General features: G+C 31.6%; 1 protein-coding gene and 1 pseudogene across 2 annotated transcripts in view; one reads left to right on the top strand and one right to left on the bottom strand.

The window, feature by feature from the left end:
- LOC110410115 (putative mannitol dehydrogenase pseudogene) overlaps nucleotides 1-892 on the top strand; it is a 2,483-nt pseudogene extending 1,591 nt beyond the window's left edge. The window contains exons 2-3 of the transcript XR_016350791.1: nucleotides 110-263; nucleotides 447-892. The product of XR_016350791.1 is annotated as a putative mannitol dehydrogenase pseudogene (transcript). The remainder of the gene's footprint in view (nucleotides 1-109; nucleotides 264-446) is intronic.
- A 6,523-nt stretch (nucleotides 893-7,415) lies between these two features.
- On the bottom strand, nucleotides 7,416-12,566 carry LOC110429460 (putative mannitol dehydrogenase). The gene is made up of 5 exons (XM_021445515.1): nucleotides 12,406-12,566; nucleotides 12,213-12,326; nucleotides 11,501-12,014; nucleotides 7,708-7,861; nucleotides 7,416-7,627 (listed from the first exon to the last, which is right to left on the bottom strand). The coding sequence occupies exons 1-5, from the start codon at nucleotides 12,501-12,503 to the stop codon at nucleotides 7,416-7,418; spliced, it is 1,092 nt and encodes a 363-aa protein (XP_021301190.1). The 5' UTR covers nucleotides 12,504-12,566.
- Nucleotides 12,567-16,275: the final 3,709 nt, after the last annotated feature.

The raw sequence follows: 16,275 nt of genomic DNA, 5'->3' as shown, positions 1-16,275 counted from the left end.
TTGGAAACGTTTTTTTTTTTTTTCCTTTCAATAACTTAATTAAAGAGGTGTTCTTGTGAGTGTATATAGTAGTTTCTAAATTCACTACATATATATGTTGACTGTTTAGGCTGCCATTGGCACACTGGATGGAATCATCGATACAGTATCTGCTCAACACCCTCTGCTGCCTTTGATTGGGCTGTTGAAGACTAACGGGAAGCTTGTTCTTGTTGGTGCTCCTGAGAAACCACTTGAGTTACCAAGCTTTCCTTTGCTCCAAGGTAAGAATATCTATTATTATTAGTATATGTTTTGTGAGAGTGAGGAGAGGTGTCGAATCTCGATAGATATCCTAAGTTGGTAGGAGTCATAATGCTTTCTAATTTATATTCCAATCCATTATTGGATATAATATGGAATTAAGACTGAGGCTCTAACAAGAAGTAATATACCTTTAATGGCAGGGAGGAAGATAGTCGGAGGAAGCATGATTGGAGGGATGAAGGAGACTCAAGAGATGATGGATTTCGCTGCTAAACACAGCGTGAAACCAGATATTGAAGTTATACCTATAGATTATGTGAACACTGCCATGGAGCGCCTTCTCAAAGCAGATGTCAAATACCGATTCGTCATTGACATCGGGAGCACACTGAAGGCCGCTTGAAGTCGACACCGGTCCAAGATTTTGTTATTTTATCTTACAAAAGGGCAAAAGAGGGCCGGGGTAAAGCGACCTTATGCTATTATTATGATGAATAAAAGAAACTGGTCTTCTTGCCGCTCAATCGCAAATTTCCAGTCAATAAATTAAAGGCAAATGTTAACGGGGCACCCAATAAGAATCACAAAATTCATGTATTTTAATGCTTTAAACTCAAGTCAAAAAATGAAAAAAAATGATTTGAGAGATTTTGTTCAAATGTCATAGTCGTACGGCTTGTTACACCCTATAATCCTTACCTGTAACTATTATTATTATTATTTTAAAATAAATTTTATTAAAATCTAATTAAACGAAGATTTCTACAAAGAAGACATCATAAAATTTATATTTTTCGTCTAAATCAAAATCTTTGATTGTCAAGTAATCCATACAATATTTTTTTCTCTAAAAATATGTCGTATTTTGACTTTCCATTAAGATGAAGTAGACCTTGAATAGTTTCAATCAAATCTGTGGTTGGACGTCGATGGCTTATGGGGGAAGTGATGGCTTACACCACTAGTTTACTATCCACTTGCAGATCTATTTTCCGGTAACCCAACTGCCAAGCTAAATTGAGTCCTTTATAAGTACCCCACAACTCAGCTAGGTATGCAGTGCACCGTCCAAGGGTTGTAGAAAAACCACCGAACCAATTGCCACAGGAATCTCGAAGTACTCCACCAGCTGCTACCTTGTCTAGTGATATTTTCAAAGCATCATCTGAGTTTAAGGTAAGCCAACCATGTGGAGATGCTGCCCAGCCAACCAGGATCTCCTCCTTCCTGCTTTCTAGTGCTTCAATACCATTCCCAATCTTACCACAGTTTTTGACAATAATTGAAGCAAAACTAAATATTGCATTTAATTTCTCCTTTGCTTTCCTTGAAAAATCCAAGCATTTCTCCACTTCCGAAGGTACTAGCAACGTGTTCCAAATATGATCACCCACAGGATCTCTCTTATTGTTCTTTTGCAACGTGACAAATTATGTGACAGCTAGTCGATTAAGCTTGAGCTGACGAAAAGAGCTATATATTTTTGTGGTACAAGCCGCAACTAGAGAGAACTAACCGGAGAACAGTCTCGCAAGGTGTGCAGGATAGTTTCATCCTCCTGTGTACATTGCATGTAGCAAGGATTGCTCTATATTCTGTCCTGAGTTCTCATGTCTTCTTGTAGCCAATTATAAGCAGATGAAATGAAGAATACCCCAGATGAGGAATGTGCCCAATATGGTTCATCAATTCAATTGAAATAAGGTGGTGGAAATGTCTTCAAAAGGAGACTTCTCTCTTCATCTGGTAGCCATGCATTAAGGTCCTCAAAGTTCCAGCTTCCATTAAAAAGTATAAAATCATCAATGAAATAGCCCATTGATCGAGCTGTCTCAATTAAAGGTCTATCCCCAAGCCAAATATCTGTTCAAAAACGAGTAGGATGACCATCTCTGATTGCCCATCTAATATTTCATTTAAATGGTTGCCATAGTCTGCCTATTGAATTCCAGAGAGCAAAAGACCCAGCTCGATTAATTTTATTTGGTATTGAGTTGGTTCCAATATTATATTTTCCCCGTAAAACTCTCACCCATGTTTCATCTGGCGTAGTTACAATCCCCCAACAAATTTTCATCAAGAATGCGTCATTCATAATCTATAAATGACGAATTACCAAGCCCCCTTCCTCTTTAGGTTTACAAATATCCTGCCGCTTGAGTAGGTTGATTTTACGATTGTTTGAACCACCTCCTACAACATGCCTCAATTTTTTTGCAAATATTGATTAGTATGAAAACTGTTTGCATAACATAGTAGGAAATGGTAAACAAAACAGATTTAATTAATGTAAGTCTACCTGCAAATGATAGAGTGGATGCCTTCCAAGCAATCAAGCGGGAACATACTTTGTCTTCCAAATAGAGAAAAGAGTTACTCCACTTCCTACCATTTATTAATGTTACCCCCAAATACTTTCCAAAGTCTTCCCCAAAAGAAAAGCCCAAACATTGTAGTAAACTGTTAACTATCTGTCGAGATACATTTCTATAACAATAAAATGATGATTTTTGAATACCCACCTTTTCTCTAGAACAAACACAGAAATTAACTAGAACTCCTTGTATTACCTTCATCTGTGGTTCTGAGGCTCAGCAAATAGTATTAAATCATCTGTAAAAAACAGATGAGTTAAAAGGGGACCTTTCTTGCCTAATCTGATGGGTTTCCATGCACCTTGTTTTACTGCCTTATTTATCTCATGTGCCAACCGTTCCATACACAATACAAAGATATATGGGGATAAAGGATCCATTTGTCTTACTCCTCTGGAGGGTACGAATGTGTCAGAAAGGGTACCATTCCATAGTATTTGTGTTTTACTGCAACACCAACAACTCTGAAGGATATTTCTCAAGGTCATAGGGATTTTAGCATCGATCAAAGTATCATAAATAAATTCCCATTTCAAGCGATTATATGCTTTCTCTAGGTCTATCTTAATCATCATCCACCCTACTTGATCCTTCTTTTTTCGGAAAGAATGGACTGCTTCTTGTGTTATAATTATGTTGCCTGTAATCTATCCTCCAAGAATGAAACTAGTTTGTGTCTCCGTAATTAAAGAGCTCATGAAGGGCTGCAATCTATTTGTGAGGACTTTAATGAGTATTTTGAAGACTACTGGTAGAAGGCTAATCGGTTGAAATTGAGAAATATCTTCCGGATTCTTCAATTTCGATATCAAAGTGACGACTAATCTGCATATATCCTCACCAACTAACGCCCCATCGAATACTTTTTTAACATAGTCAACCGAATTTTTTCCCACCACTGTCCATTGAGATTGAAAACACAAAGCAGGAAACCCATCAATTCCTGGTGCCTTTAAAGGTTTCATTTCGAATAAGGCATTATGGACTTCCTCTTCCTCAACAAGTCTAATCAATTTGTCGTTAGCTGCTGTATCCAATACTAGAAATTTATCTCTAATTCGGTAAGCTAGAAAGATATCATTCTCTTTGGCATACAACCTCTGATAAAATTCCACTGCTTGTCTTTTGAGTAGACCTTGGTCGTTACACCAACTACCATCGCTGGACTTCAGTCGAATAATCCTCAACTTGTTCCTCTTACGTGCTGCTCGAAGATGAAAATAGCTTGTATTTCGATCTCCTATTTTAACCAATCTGCCTTCGATTTCTGTAGCCAGTAAAGTTCTTCCTATTGAAGAACAGTTTCATACACTAAGCGCAGCTTATATTCAAGCTCTCTAAGCTCTCCAGACGGTCGAGTTTCCAATGTTTTCTCGATGCTTCTCAACCTCGTCAAGAGTTTCTTTTTCCTGTCAAAAATATTAATTTAAACCAATAGTTGAGGATACAATCAAACGTTTATTTGATCCGTGCACTTCACACTAATTAAATAAAATCATTAGGCGAAATAATATACCTTATACAAGATATTCTACGGTATCAGATGTATAAGAAACCTGAGCTGTTTTATGGTATAAAGAGGATTGATATTAGAAGTACTTGTCTTAATTTTATTATGTGTTGGAATAATGTTTATCTTGGATCAAAAGATATATAACTTCAAATGGTGATTATTCACCTAAACAAGTTGTCTTTTCAATTGTTGTCTTGAAGGACATATATTTTGGATCTCAATAAATACTATTAGTAACTTTTTAAGAAAAAAAAAATGATTTTTTTTTGGAAAAGGTTTAAATACCTACAAATTTATATTGGATGTTAAGGATTTATAGTGCTGATTCCTTTTATGCTAGTTTCCCTTTGAAATTTTAGATTTTTGCTGATAGTTGGCTAAATTCATCAAGATTACTTGACTAGTACACATTCCAAAACCAAATTTTCACTTTGAGTTTTAATTGACCATATGAACGTCCTTAGTCTACTAATGTGCTGCAAAACCAAATTTTTACTTTGAATTTTAGCGATATATGACTAGTCAAAGATTTTAATGGACTAAACTAGTTTTGAAGTCTTTAACTCATCTTTGCATCATGTCAGTCGATTAATTACATATATTTAGTTGACTAATCTTCATAAGTTTTCACATAATCAACTATTTTATCGAATTAATCAAATTTTTTTCTACTCCTTTCTTTCACTTTATCTTAAAAATATTCTAACAAGGAACAAAAGCAAGCATATGTCAAGTTTGAGCTTAAGGAGACTTGTTTTAGCAGCTTTAGTCTTTCATTTATGGCAAATGTCGACGGGTCACAAAATATATCTATTAACAATCCTTAAATTGATATACCAAGAAAAAGTTTCTTAAATATTTTTAGTGATTATAATACCTTTAAATAGTTATAAAAACATGAAATTTTTTCTTTCTTAAAAATATATTTCATATTTTATTTTCTTACAAAATATAAAAAAAGACACAGAAGTAGTAGTAGTAGTAGTTAGCAACTTTTTTGATTAAACGTCTACAATAATTTTAGAACCTTTATTAATTTATTCTTTTTATTCAGCTTTTATTAATCTCTTTAAATAATCTGGCATTGATTTTATCTAATGAAGTAGTTCGTGTTTTTTAACTTCAAACAGTAACCAATTGTATTATTTGGATATATTACCCGAAAGCTACCCATATATGTTGTTGCAAATTAAAATGCTTCTCTAATTTAATTTGGAAAATATTAATTGTAAGTTATGTATTTATTTATGGTATTGTTAATATAGAAAAGCAATTATTTTACTACCTCAAGTATTCAAACCATATACACACGAATTTGTTACTATGTTTTCAAATCTTCTATAAAAATTAGTATTTTTTTTGCTAAGTCATAATTTCATTAAGATTTGCTCAAACTAAAATCTAGTCGAGTAATAATCGAAACATAAGTACCAGCAGAGGCGGAGAGGGGGGCTAATAGGGGCACCCACCTTCTTAAAGGGTTTAAAAATATTTAAATTTTCTTTGTTTTATTTTAAATACTTATGATTTTGTTTTTAATTTTTTAAAAATTTTATAATTTCATCTCCTCAAATATTAAATTTTTTATTTGTACTTTAAATTAGAAATGCTGACTCTGTCCTAGGTACAGTGATGGACATACCCACCACTCCAAAATATCTCGGCCAAACTGAAGGAAGAGAACTCATACAACAACAGTAGTCCGAATGAGGAAAAATCCAATATAACAAAAAGAAAGAAAGCCGACTTTCCGCTGTACTTTGTCCCTATTACAGAATGAAACCATGTTCAACAAGGAATTGGATCTCAATTTCGGCCCCATTCCACTGACAATTTCTTCCTATCCACACACCCTTTTGCCAGTGAGTCAGCATATTGATAGATTCTTCTAAAAATATTTCACAAGAAACACGTTGTATGATTCGGTGATTGATTTTTTTTTAAAATATTTCAAAAAAAAAAACACACCTTATGATCGATTGCAAGCATCAACCTATTGAAAGAACTTTCACAATTTTTATAATCATTTAAAGGAATTCAAAATTCACGTAAATATTATCTGACAGACAGATTTGATGGGAGAAAAATATCCTCATCAGGAGAATTCATGGAAAATTTCCTATGCAACTTTGATAGTAAAGTTAGAGTCAAAAATATTGATGGGATCAGAAAAAATGATTAAAATAAATAATATCCTCTTGAACCAAGTCGACGGCAGACATTCCACCAAATTAGTATTTCATACCAGTGCTTCCAGCTCCAAGAACAAATGATAAAACATGGTTGCCATCCTCAACAACATTAATTTTACGCCAAGGACCTAATTAATTTGGTTTCCTTATCGAGAGGGATTCCCCTTGACAATGAGAACTTTTTAGTTGGTAATCGGTCTAGCTATAAGAGCCACAAAAAACATCAGACTTTGGGGCGAATTCTGATTTTTCATACCTTGCAAAGAGTCTCATCAACGAACTCCCCTTCATCTCGATTTAGAGCGTGAAAGTTGCTTAATTGAAAAAGTCCAAGCCAACTTATCCATCTTTTCTTCTATAATGCACACACTCTTTAGAATGTTAATCAATTGATTGAGTAGCTCACGTTCCTATTCAAACAAATCTCTCCTAAAATCAATCACCCAGCTGGGATTTAGAGAAAATAATTTCCTTGGCATACTCCCTCATCCTTGCGTCGTTGTTCACTGCTAATCGGAATAATCTAGGGAACACAACTTTCAATGGTTTATTTTCTACCCAAATATCATGCCAGAACATGATATTTTTTCCATTACCCCCCACCCATTGACATCTCTCGTTTCTTAAAAAAGTTGTTAAACCTTCAATCTTTTTCCTGTCTCATACGTCTCAAGGATGACCCTTCTTCAAAGAGAGTTCTTCTCATTCTCGAACCTCCACCACCATTTACAAATGTGCCAAGTTTTTGTTAAACAAATTTATTATTTCCAAACCATTTGTTTAGATTCACGTACAACTTCTCATCACACTTTCATGTAATTTTTCTTAGCGCTTCATTTCCATCCCACAAGAAATTCATGGTTGAACACTTTTATGTTCTATGAATAAGTAGAATAACTTTAATTACCTCTAAAATATCCCACATCTTTAGATAAAATAATATTCATACCGGCCTCTACATTACACTCGGCCATGCATGCATCATGCTTTTACAACATCATGAAAATTTGATAAAAACCAGCGACTAGGGATAACAGTTAATCAATAACAAGTGTAGTACTAGCAAATATGTTATGCAATGCATGAAGCTCAAAGTTCAGATGTAGCCTTCAATGTGTTCTCAATGTCGATGACAAAGCGATATTTAACATCTCCTTTTGCAAGGCGTTCCATGGCAGTGTTCACATAATCTACAGGAATAACTTCAATGTCTGGTTTTAAATCGTGTTGGGCTGCAAAATTGATCATCTCCTGAGTCTCCTGCATCCCTTCAATGCAGCTAGCTGCCACTGCCTTCCTCCCTGTGATTTGCAAGGCATATTGAGCAGATAAAGCAAAATTTCCAAAATGTAAGAATCAGTAATTTCACATGCTTGATTACCTAGGATCAAAGGGAAGACTGGGAGCTCAAGCGGCTTGTCCGGAAGGCCAACCAGAATGAGTTTAGCATGAGACTTTAGCAAACCAATCAATGGCAGCAGAGAGTGTGGAGCTGACACTGTATCAATGATACCATCCATTGTGCCCATAGCAGCCTAAAATAATCAACATAGTGCCATTAGAAATTAACCATTGCACCCAACAATCCTCATATGTTAACCAGACAATAAAGATGTAATTCAAAACCCAGACCTGCAGGCTGATCCTGCTGTCCGCTAATTAAAAATGAATCAGCACCAAGATTTTCAATAGCTTCGTTCTTTTCGTTAGGAGAGGTACTGATTACTGTCACCTTGGCTCCCTCGGCCTTTGCGAATTTCGCTGCCAAATGACCAAGCCCACCAAGGCCAACCACACCTACATGCAAACCAGGCTTTTCAAGTCCATAATATCTCAACGGACTATAAACTGTCATCCCGGCACAGAGAAGGGGAGCCGCAGCATCCAGAGGCAAATTGTCGGGAATTCCAACTATAAAGTGCTCATCAGCAACCATAGTGTTGGAGTAGCCTCCATATGTAATGCTTCCATCGTAGTACTTTCCCGCATAGGTTAGTATCATTTGTGGGCAGTAGTTTTCAAGATTGTTGGCACAGTTATCACAAGAGCGGCACGATCCAACCAGGAATCCCACTCCCACTCTATCTCCGACTTTGAACTTTTCTACCTAGCTTCCTTCCTCTGTCACTTCACCAATAATCTCATGCCTGCACCCAGAAATTACTTCATTTATTCTCCTCTCTGTATATTCTTTTGGATGCCATGTGGATTATTAGTTGTGGGTTACGTTATTATATATCTCCAATTAATAAAAAATTCAAATATACTCTGTTCACTGCGTGTTGTGGGGAAAAATTAGATTGAGAAGAACTATACTTATATGTACATCTGCTTAAAGATACGTTATCCTTTCTCTTGCACAAGCTATATGTATTCATTTAATATAGTTCTCAGGTTTCCCTTTGATTTGTTGTATTTGAGACTTGACCACTTCCGAAACTCAAAGCAGGAACTTTTCTTGGGCCGTAGCTGACCTCTACAATTCAAATTTGGAGCCCTGGTATCCAGGTAACAATGCATAGTGGACCCAGCAAATCCCATCCGCACATTGCGTAAACATATTTCATTTTCTTGGAAACGAACATTTCATTTGTAATTTTATTTATCCTATAATTATTTGATTATAATAACCAATCATTAAAGATTCATATCATAAATGTGAATTTTATATAATATTATGTAAGATTTATTATAATGTAATAATTGTAAGATATATATATATATATATATTGTTTTACATGATTGTTAAACATTTTATGTGTTTTATTTAAAATTTATTAATTTTTTTAAAAATATAATACTATCATAAGTATTAGGTAAATTTGTAAAGGATATTAGTCGTATCTTTTGGTCGGCTAACAGCTCTTGAAAGCTATATTATTCCCATACCTTTGACACATAAAGTTAATATCATTGGTTTTTCTTTATTAACCTATGTTGAAAAACTTTAATATATATATGCGCTAATAATTTGAGTATGCCCTTAACTAATAAGAAATGTAATTAGGCTCAATCTATGCATTAATCACAAAGGGTGGAAAATTTAAAGAAAAAAATTAGTTGTTTTGCATGAAAAACAAAATAATAAAAATAATAAAACAAAAAAAATGGAAGGTAAAAATATGATAAATGGAACAATAATGAGTAATTAATTATATATTGCCCCCCCTTCCCCTTCAGAAAAGTTGAACGTAATAAAAATGGTAAGAATGAAAATTTGATCATTTCCTCCTTGTTTCTCACTTTCCATCCTATCATGTACCAAGATATAGTAACACATTGCGTAAAAGGGTCCCCCCAATGACTCGACCAGCTCATCCTGTACGTCATATAAATCAAGCACTTAAAGAACACCAATGACTATGAAGAACTCTGAAGAAGAGATGCGTTAGTCAACACATGACTGCATACAAATTGGCCGAGTTGGGGAGCCCATATAAAGAGGAAGTTCGGGTGACTGGCTAGGCTTCATTTATATGACGTACAGGATGAGCTGGACGAGTCATTGGGGGGACCCTTTTACGCAATGTGCAATTCATGGTATTTTGACATTGATGAGCACATGGTACCGATGGTTTCACTAATCCAAAGAAAGAAAAAAAAAACCGCAACGAAATCATATATCAGGATAAAAGAAAGTTGAGTTCGTGCTTGCTACGTTAAGAATTAATTTGCATGTCACCTATTTAATATCAAGTTAGATTTTTTTGATAAAAAGGATTTGAGCGTAGATAAACCAATTATTTAATTTTCAGATAAAAATACAGATGCAAAGTTTTACTATTCATTTCATTGAGAGACTTACATTAATTAATAATATCAACGAAAAATTAAATTTTTGTTTAAATTCACTTTTAATTATATCGAGATATTTTTTCTCTTATATTATATTTTTTGTCCCTCCCTTTTAAGCTGTAATAATAAATTAATAACTGATCACCTTATAAAAATAGATTACCAATAAAATCACTTTGTTTTATTAAAATCAAGTAAGATTTACCTAAATCGTCATTTTTGGGTAAAATCAAATGAGTTGAACAACAATCACTAGCTAGCCGTAGAAAATAACAAAAAGGGCTTTCATATTTGATGAAGACTTTCCCCATTTTCAACTTTCGCCGGTGGAACTTCAAAGCAAAACTTAGGTCTCGCAAATTTTGTTTTTTGGGGTGTGAGCTCGTGGAACACACGGAAAAAAACCTCCCACTGTGTGCAAGCCCTCGTTCTCTTTTCTTTTAGATTATGTGGTCGACATGGCTCAAAAGAAATTTAATGTTGTATGTATGGTACTGCACCACTAGCTGGGACTGAAGGAATTGGCAGTTCAAGCTTCTGTCGTGGCATGTCATCTATCAATCATCATTTACGAAGCCTAGGCATAGACACAGGCACTGCTAGCTGGTGGCAACACTTGCTTTTTGAAGATTTGTTGGGCTAGCTCTATATTGGGCCCTATGTTGTCATTTAAAGAAGAACCCATAACTTAAATTTGGTACGGACATATATTGTCAAGAAAATTTGTGGCGGATATAAGGATTTCGTTTGTTATCCTTTCGCACATATAAAAAGTTAACCTGTGATGCATTTCCACATTTTGGTCGATCATGAGCATATATAATTCTTTATTTTAAAAATTGGACTCGAAGTTCTTTTACATAATAATAATAATAATAATAATAATAAATTTGTGATGGTAGCTTTTTGGTGAAGGGATTTGAAGATGGGGTGGCAATCGGAGGGAACATGTGGTCCCTGGGCTGATATAGAAGAAGACAAAGGCTTGCCTGTAGTTGAGAGTTAAATCGACAGACAATAGTACCATAAACACGAGATTTAATTATGGCCAAAGGAACGGAAACATGTAACATCGGTTATGAAAGAAAACATACGGATTGTTACACACGAAAGAAAAAAAAAATTAATACAATTCATATGGGCAATTTTATTTAAAAATAAACAAATTAACCCATATATATACATATACTTTATAACATACAAACATACTCATTTTTCAGATGATAACAAGGAAAGAAAATTAGGGGCATGAGTTCTTTAATGTGTTTCCAATATCGATAACAAACCTGTACTTAACGTCTGCCTTCACGAGGCGTTAATTAGAAGCCAATTACACCAGGAAGAACGCTCATAAAATTGGTGAGAAAGCAAACATATACCTCTAGTTGATCTTGCTCGTAGCTAACCAAAAATGAATTAGCTCCGAGATTTTCCATAGCTTCCTTCTTTTTGTGAGGAGAAGTACTAATAACTGTCACCTTGACCCCCATAACCTTGGCAAATTTCACAGCCGTATGGCCTAGCCCTCCCAGGCCAACAACACCAAGATGCAAACCTGGCTTGTCAAGTTCGAAATATCTCAGTGGACTATAAACTGTGATCCCAGCGCAGAGAAGGGGAGCAGCAGCATCGAGAGGCAATTTCTCGGGGATATGAACCACGAAGTGCTCGTTTACAACCAAGATGTCCGAATAGCCTCCATATGTTATAGTGCCATCGTAGTCCTTCGATGAATAGGTTAGTATATAATTTGGGCAGTAGTTCTCAAGATTGTTGGCGCAGTTCTCGCAGGAGCGACATGATCCCACTATGAAACCCACCCCAATTTTGTCTCCAACTCTGAACTTTTCTACTTTGCTTCCCACTTCATTTACTTCACCGACAATCTCATGACTGAGTCAACCAATAATTTCAGTTGAGAAAACACAGATCAAATGCTTTCTTCTAGCCTAGGAAGTAGTTTCAATGGAAATCGCAACATATAGATAAAAAATGTTATTATTGACTGCACCCTAGATATGTGCACAAACGAAGGTTAAAAGAAGATGGTTAATATATACAAAAATTACTTTAATTAGGTTCTAACTATACCCTGGCACAAGAGGATAGTAGGAGAGTCCCCAATCGTTATTGATCATATGTACATCTGAGTGGCATATCCCACAGTAGAGCACTTTCACAGCCACATCCTTCTCTCCTGTTGCCCTGCAAATCTGACATTTAGCTTCCATGAAAAAGAAATTGATGGGAGTAGAAAAGGATACTTAGGGATGGAAGAGAAAACCTTCTGGAGAATTTGAAGGGGGATAGAACCTCAGATTGAACTCTAGCTGCCCACCCAAATGCCTTCTTGGGGTGCTCTTCCTCTGGGTTTTTCAGCATAATGAGTTGTCGTAGCTTCCCCTTTACGTAGGAACGACAAATGACTGAACAGGAATTAGTGCAATCTTGTTTCATAACTTAGGTGATACATACTTATATAGGCATACGGATCAAATTGTGATTTTCAATTTTTTTCTTTTTTTAAGCATTATCGTTTGAGGAAATTATGAAGAATAATTTTTTTTGATAAAGAATTTCAAAAATAATCACTAAAATAAATTTAATTATTTTTAATTATATTTAATCATGATTTAATAAAAATATCCTTGAAACAATTTTAAATAAATTAAACCATTTATCATAATTTTTCTTCATTTGTTCTTTCAATTTCTCTCTCACCATCACACTCTCTTTAATTTTATCAATTTTTCTCTTCAGCATTCATCTGCTATACTCTCGATTTTTTTCTCGTTCAAAATACCAAGTAATAGTTTTGATGTGTTTAGGTGAGTGACTATTTAGAGAATTTAATTTTTAAGTATTTTAGATAAAACTAAATCGGTAGAAATGATCACAGATGTTTGAAATAACTTTTAATTGGATCAATTCAAGACCTAGACACTAATTAACTCAAGAATTTGAAATTTATAAATTTAAGTTTTCAAAAGAATTTTTTTTTAATTTTTAGTCGAAGTAGGTATTTTAAATAAAATAATTTATGTTTTAATTTATGAAAATATGTTAGAAATACTTTAATCGGTGCCAAATTGCCAAAAAAATAAAAAAAAATGAAAAGAGTTGATAGGATTTGAAGTTTCGGTTTATAAATAACAATAATATTTTAAGTATTAAAGTGTAATAAAATATTTTTAAATATGTCGTGTAACAATAATATTTTTTTAACATGACCTATAACAATAATATTTTTTTTTCAACATATCGTGTAATAACTTTTTTTAACCATATTTATATACATAATGTGTAACAACCCAACCATGGTGTGTAACATATTTTTGTACATAATGTATAATAATAGTATTTTTTTTAATATGACGTGTAACAATTTAACCATAATGTGTAACATGTTTTTGTATATGATGTGTAATTTCATTAAAAGTAATTTTATCCAATTTGATTAAAAACAGTTAAAATTATAAAGAGAGTTATTTTTGAAAACTTTATCTTTAAGGGTTATTTTTTAAAAAAAACCCTTGATGATTTTTTTTTTATCTTGAAAGGCTTAGAATCATTATGGTTAACTTACCATCAATATATAATGTTTTAAAATATATATTTTTAAAATTATAAATATTATTTTTTGGGGATTTTTTATTTTTAAAATTATAAAGATCCTATCCTAACTTTTAAAATAAGACATAAACGAGTAAACTTGCATTTGGAAAAAGCAAATTATTAGTGCTTGAGCCTAAATTCTAATCCGAGACTAAAATAACTTTGTGATAGTAATTGTAGTACTTATGGCATGTTTGGCTGGAGATTTCCTCCTCTACTTTTTGAAAAAATTTCTCTCTCCATTCGGTTTGTTTTTAGAGAGAAGAACGGGATTTTTCAAAACTTTACAAAATCTTAGAATGGATATTACCATATCTTATATGGTATTAGCTATTCCACATCCATGAAAATAGAGTCCAAAATATTTTAGACTAAAATATCTTTATTTATTTTTAAAAATTACAAACCTAAATATACAAAATTACTATTTTAAATTTAAAATATTTTTTTTTAATTTTAATATTTTAATCATAATAATATTTAAATTATAAATAGAATAAAATATTTTAAAATATTATTGTTTAAAGTATTAAATTAAAATATAAAAAATGAAAATAGAGAAAAAATAAAAAATAAAATATTATGTTAATATTTTAATAATAAATTATTTAGTTATTAAAATTTTAAAGTTTTAATGAAAATAAAAATTAAATGATTAAAAAAGAAAAAATTTACTTAATTTTTTCTTTGCTATAAATTTTACCAAATTATATAAAGAGTATTTTTGTTTTTGATGAAAATAAATCTTTTTATAACAAAGAGTTTAAGTTTTTAATTATATATTATAAAATTTTAATTTTTTAAATGAAACATTAATTAAAATTATTAATATTTTTAATCATAATAATATTTAAATTATAAATAAAATATTAATATTCAAAAATGTTAATACTTAAATAATTAATATTTTCAATAAATTATATATTATTAATATTTTAAAAAAATAAAATAAAACTAAATAATCATATATTATAATAAAAAGTATTATTATCTTCTTATCAATTATTTCTTTGATATTTAAAAATTATTTTTATCAATCAAACATTACATTAAATAATACTAATTCTTATTTAATTTTATTGTATCAACTAAATTATATAATAATATTTCAATCTATTCTTACTCTATTCTATTTTCACAAAATATTTATTTTATTTTATTATAGGAACTAATAGTTCTTGCCATTAGAACGTATTCTTTAAATGTCTGTGTAAATGCCTACAATAAAGTTGTTGGACCATGGCCCTAACTAGCCCAGACCAGAAGCACATGGGACACGTGGACTTATCTCCTTCACTTAATCGCTTCTAATGATGAAAATTGGGGGCATACTAGTCATTTATGTGAGATAATAATGCCCTCTAATTACAACAGATCTTTAACAACGCGTTTGGTTCACGGAAGAGATAAAAATAAAATAAAATAATTATTATTGAGAACAGAATAAGATAAAAATAAAATAAAATAAATATTACATAGTTTGATATGACGAATAGAATAGAGTAAAAATAATTATTATGATTTATTACCGTGTTTAGTTAGTAATAATAATTTTGGAATGAGAAAGAAATAGAAAATAAAAAAACAAAAATATCTTTTATTATATATATGATCATTATTTTTATTTTATTCTTTAAATATTAATAATTTATAATTTTTTTAAAATTTTAATAATTAATAATTTAAATATTAATATTTTTATATAATTTAACTATTAATTTTTAAAAATTAATATTTTATTTATAATTTAATAATATTATAATTAAAATATTAATAATTTTAATTAATTTCTAAATTTAAAATATTAATTATTATAATATATAATTAAAAACTAAAACTTTTTATTATAATAGTATTTATTTTTTAAATAACAAAATACTCTTTACATAATTTAGTAAAATTTATACAAAAAACAAATATAACCAGATTTTTTTAATTATTTAATTTTTATTTTCATTATAATTTTAAATTTTAAAATTTAATAATTTTATTATTAAAATATTAGTATAATTTTTTATTTTTTATTTATACTTATTTAAAATTTAATATATTAATAATTTAATAAATAAAATAGTAATATTTAAATATTAACATTTTAATACTTTAATCAAATTAATATTAATAATGTTTGAATTATAGATAAAATATTAATAATCCTTTTTTTTTCTTTCTTCTCCATGGGTTAGCCATCGGAAAGGTGATCGGTATAATAAAACGTCGATTTGGTGCAGCATGTCGCCAGATCTGGCCACTAGGGTGTCAGATCGGAACTTCCTACGATTGGATCTGGTTGTGGAGTGTTAGATCCAATCGTGGGATTTGGTCCGGAAGCACCAAATCTGGTTATCATGAACAGAATAAATAAAGCTGTAGAACTTTCTTGAACAGAATAAATCAATAAAACTTTTTCTTATGATTATCTTCCATGCTTGTGGACAAATTAAGAATGCTACAAGTCATTTTTCATTTTCCTATGCTTAAAATTGGGCAATTGTTTTATTTAATATGTGCTTTGTCTCTAAAGGTATGCTTCAACTCC

The sequence above is a fragment of the Theobroma umbraticum genome, unplaced genomic scaffold (genome assembly GCF_002168275.2).
Source record: "Theobroma umbraticum cultivar Fairchild unplaced genomic scaffold, ASM216827v3 scaffold_44.0, whole genome shotgun sequence".
In the NCBI taxonomy this organism is placed as follows: Eukaryota; Viridiplantae; Streptophyta; class Magnoliopsida; order Malvales; family Malvaceae; genus Theobroma; species Theobroma umbraticum.
This window is presented reverse-complemented; position numbering and strand designations above follow the sequence as displayed.